General features: G+C 45.5%; 1 protein-coding gene across 1 annotated transcript; it reads left to right on the top strand.

The window, feature by feature from the left end:
- Nucleotides 1–1,412: 1,412 nt before the first annotated feature.
- On the top strand, nucleotides 1,413–3,027 carry LOC127322004 (protein FAR1-RELATED SEQUENCE 5-like). The gene is made up of 2 exons (XM_051350954.1): nucleotides 1,413–2,890; nucleotides 2,994–3,027. Exons 1-2 carry the CDS (start codon nucleotides 1,413–1,415, stop codon nucleotides 3,025–3,027), a joined length of 1,512 nt encoding a protein of 503 aa, XP_051206914.1.
- The last annotated feature ends 1,558 nt before the right edge of the window (nucleotides 3,028–4,585 follow it).

Here is a 4,585-nt window from a genome sequence, read left to right as displayed (position 1 = left end):
AAAAGACATGTCGAGGTTTTGAACCAAGTGCTCTCTTTCTCCTTCAGGTATGTTTTGCAACCTTGATCTTGCTCTGTTCCGAGCTTCCCTGTGGCTATCTCTCGAAGTTCCAGATTGTCGACTTAGCTCCGCCCTTCGCCTGCTTGACGCGGAGGCTGCCTCCTTTCTTCTGTTCAGAGCAGCTGTCTGTTTTTCCAATTCCCTTGCAGCTCGTGCGAGCCTATATTGATATGCTTGCAACTCTTCTGGCATGGCTGTTGTGGCCATTGGTTCTGAGCCATCCATAGCTCTTGCGGCTCTATCACATGCTGCTTGCGGGAGTTGAACTCTATCACGAGGCTCATGTCCGACATATTTGTTGCCTAGACCTCGTCGTAAATCAGAGGGATCGACGTATGGATTTCCCAAATCGTCGAAAGCCTCAGATGTTTCCTCCTGATCGTGGCTTGGCTCTCCGATGGCATAAATCTGATGGTATTTTGTATTTAGATCTGTGCGGGGTTTGGTGACACCATCATAAAGATTGGTGAAGACCTTGCCCACTGTAGTGGATTTGTCGATGAAGTTGAAGCTGTCGACACTGCTCGAGTCATCGCTTATATAGGAGTCCGCGGATGACTCGAAGGACATGTCGCTGAAGATCTTGGCGAGCTTTTCGCTTGCCCTGGTGCTGATGAAGCGTGGAGATGAAGTCTCCTCTTCGCCTGACTCGATTGACGATGTTGAGTTCGAAAAATCGGAATCGACCGCCGATAATCCCGACGAGATCGGAATTTCGAGACGATACGCTCCCTCTTTCTCGACGTGAAAGTGGAATCTTCCGAACGTCATCTCCATAGGCTCCTCCAGATACGCATATGCATCCAAACGGGAGGGCGGGTGAGGAACAAAATCTATAGGACCAGTTGCGATCTGTTTACCTCGATCCATCGCGTTGCTTGCAGTTGATGAAGTCGACGATCTTGAACGTGCCATTGAGATCAGATCCTTGACGCCTCTAATCCCCACGCTCGGCGCCAATTGACAAGGGATTAACTTGTCAATGCCTACGGGTTGTAGACTAGGGTTTAGTTGGAAGTAGAGGGCAAGTAGATCTCGAAGGTTTCAGCCGAAAAGTGCTCGACGATATGAAAACTAGGGTTTGTGAGACAATGATTCGGTACTTTCTTTGTCCCTCGACTCCCCCTTATATAGGAGGTGGAGCCGAGGGATTCGTATTGTACAAGTTACAGAGTCCGGGAGGGTTTCCAACTCATCCCGCAAGATTACAAATATTATCTCCTAATACAACTCTAGCTTTCCTTAATGACAACTTGGGCTTCCGATTCTTCTTATTCTTCGAGTCGTGGGCCTTCAGTAAACCCCGGGTACTATCTTCGGCAGGCCCATTGGGGGTGCCTATGTCAAGGGTAATGAGGATTATGGGAGAGGTCTTTGGCGTTCTCGCAAATGTACCCTATGACAGTAAGGATGTGAGCAATTTCATGGCTAAAATTGATGAAGAACACACGCACAAAGACATGTCCCTGTTGCTAGCTCACTTTGCAAGGATAAAAAAAGAAGACCCAGATTTCTATTTCAACATACATACAGATCATGCGGACAAAGTGGACCGCATATTCTGGGTAGATGGGCCAGCGATTGCTGCTTACAAAAATTACAGTGATTGCCTCTCATTCGACAGCACCTACATGACCAACATGTACAATATGCCTTTCGCACCATTCGTTGGAATCAATAGGTATTGTCAAACAATCCAGCTAGGATGTGGGTTCCTAAAGAATGAGAACATCGAGAGTTTTGTCTGGTTGTTTCAGGAGTTTCTTGAGGCTATGGGTGGTCTGCAGCCAGATAACTTCATAACTGATCAAGATGCGACAATGAGAAGTGCAGTTCTCGTCTCATTTCCAAATTGCTGCCACAGAAATTGTAGGTGGCACATTATGCAAAATGTGCAGGCCATTTTGGGCAACTTCTTGTCAAAACATGAGGAGTTAAGGACAGAGTTGAACGAGATAATTGATTACATCATGTTGGTTGAAGAGTTCGAAACTAGGTGGGCACAAATGATTACCAAACACAATGTAGTGGACAACACCCATCTCTATGATCTATATCATATTAGAGCCAATTTTGTGCCAGCCTACTTCAAAGAAAGGTTCTTTCTATTCCTACAGACTACTGCTCGTAGTGAGGGGTTCAACGCTGTTTTGAAAACTTACATTGACCCGCACAACAATTTGCATCATTTCTTCCTTCAGTACATGAAGTTGCAAGAAAAGATTGATGTAGCGGAGGATGCAGTTGAATTCAAGGATGAAGACAAGACTCATAGGGCGTGTGGAGATTTTCCAGTTGAAGAGCAAGCCTTGCAGGTGTATACACGGCCCATTTACTTGCGCTTTCGTGTGGAGCTTCGTAAAGTGACATCTTATAATGTACAGCATGTTGGTCATGAAACGTACGATGTTAGCCCTATCAAGAATTATGTTTATGGCTATGGCAGTAGAAGCTACAAGGTAGAGGCTAATTTGGAAGCTGAAAATTACAACTGCGAGTGTTGCAAGTTCAGCAGGGATGGGTTGTTGTGCTGCCATATTTTTAGAGTGATGATGCAATTGGGTAACATTGACAGAATTCCAGAGAAGTACATCCTCAAGAGGTGGAGAATACCAGAGGAAATTATCGTGGAGGAGAAATTGGAATTGCCAAAGGTACCAGTAGACAGAAAAATGAGTAACAAAGAAAGGCAGCACCTACGTTATGGAACTATGTGCAATGATTTCACTAAAGTAGCCAAAATTGCATCAACATCTGATAAGGGGAAGGCGCTAGCAGATAAATACATGCAAGCTTTAGAGAAAGAATTGTTAGACATGAAAGCTTCGGAGTCTGCTAAACGTAAGAAAAGAAAAAATGCTACTACTGCTCAAGATGGAGAAGGGGCAAATGATGGTGGGCTTGATAGTTTTTTGCAGTTTGATCATGTTCAGGATCCAGTATATGTTCCAAAGCAAGGTCGTCTGATGTCTACTTCCCCCTCCTTTTCCTGTAGACAGTGTTGGGCCTCCAAGAGCAGAGGTTTGTAGAACAGCAGCAAGTTTTCCCTTAAGTGGATCACCCAAGGTTTATCGAACTCAGGGAGGAAGAGGTCAAAGATATCCCTCTCATGCAACCCTGCAACCACAAAGCAAGAAGTCTCTTGTGTCCCCAACACACCTAATAGGTGCACTAGTTCGGCGAAGAGATAGTGAAATACAGGTGGTATGAATAAGTATGAGCAGTAGCAACGGTGCCGTAAAAATAGCTTCTTTGGCGTGTAGTTGATGGTGGTAGTATTGCAGCAGTAGTAACGCAGTGAAACAGTAAACAAGCAGTAGTAACGCAGCAGTATTTAGGAACAAGGCCTAGGGATTAGACTTTCACTAGTGGACACTCTCAACATTGATCACATAACAGAACAGATAAATGCATACTCTACACTCTTGTTGGATGATGAACACCATTGCGTAGGATTACACGAACCCTCAATGCCGGAGTTAACAAGCTCCACAATTAATGTTCATATTTTAGTAACCTTATAGTGTAAGATAGATCAAAAGACTAAACCAAGTACTAACATAGCATGCACACTGTCACCTTCATGCATATGTAGGAGGAATAGATCACATCAATACTATCATAGCAATAGTTAACTTCATAATCTACAAGAGATCATAATCATAGCCTATGCCAAGTACTAACACGGATGCACACACTGTCACCATTACATCGTGCAGGAGGAATAGAACTACTTTAATAACATTGCTAGAGTAGCACATAGATAAATTGTGATACAAACACATTGCAATCATAAAGAGATATAAATAAGCACCTCACTATGTCATTCATCAGTGAATAAGTATTCTGTGAAATATAGCCTAAGAGACCCACACGGTGCACACACTGTCACCTTTACACACGTGGGACAAGGAGTCTCCAGAGATCACATAAGTAAAACTCACTTGACTAGCATAATGACATCTAGATTACAAGCATCATCATATGAATCTCAATCATGTAAGGCAGCTCATGAGATTATTGTATTGAAGTACATAGGAGAGAGATGAACCACATAGCTACCGGTACAGCCCCGAGCCTCGATGGAGAACTACTCCCTCCTCATGGGAGCAGCAGCGGTGATGAAGATGGCGGTGAAGATGGCAGCGGTGTCGATGGAGAAGCCTTCCGGGGGCACTTCCCCGCTCCGGCAGCGTGCCGGAACAGAGACTCCTGTCCCCCAGATCTTGGCGTCGCGATGGCGGCGGCTCTGGAAGGTTTCTGTGGGTTTCGTCGAACGTATCAGGGTTTTCGCGACGGAGGCTTTAAATAGGCGAAGAGGAGGCGCAGGAGGGCTTCTGGGGGGCCCACACTATAGGGGGGCGCGGGCCCCCCCTGGCCGCGCCGGCCTAGGGTTTGGGTGGCCTGTGCCCCCTCCCTGGTGGCTCTCGGGTGTTCTGGATGGTTCCGGGAAAAATAGGAACCTGGGCGTTGATTTCGTCCGATTCCGAGAATATTTCGTTACTAGGATTTCTGAAACCAAAAA

This window comes from Lolium perenne, chromosome 2 (assembly GCF_019359855.2).
Source record: "Lolium perenne isolate Kyuss_39 chromosome 2, Kyuss_2.0, whole genome shotgun sequence".
NCBI classification, from domain to species: Eukaryota; Viridiplantae; Streptophyta; class Magnoliopsida; order Poales; family Poaceae; genus Lolium; species Lolium perenne.
Note: the sequence above shows the minus strand (reverse complement) of the source record. Positions and strands in the feature narration are given on the sequence as shown.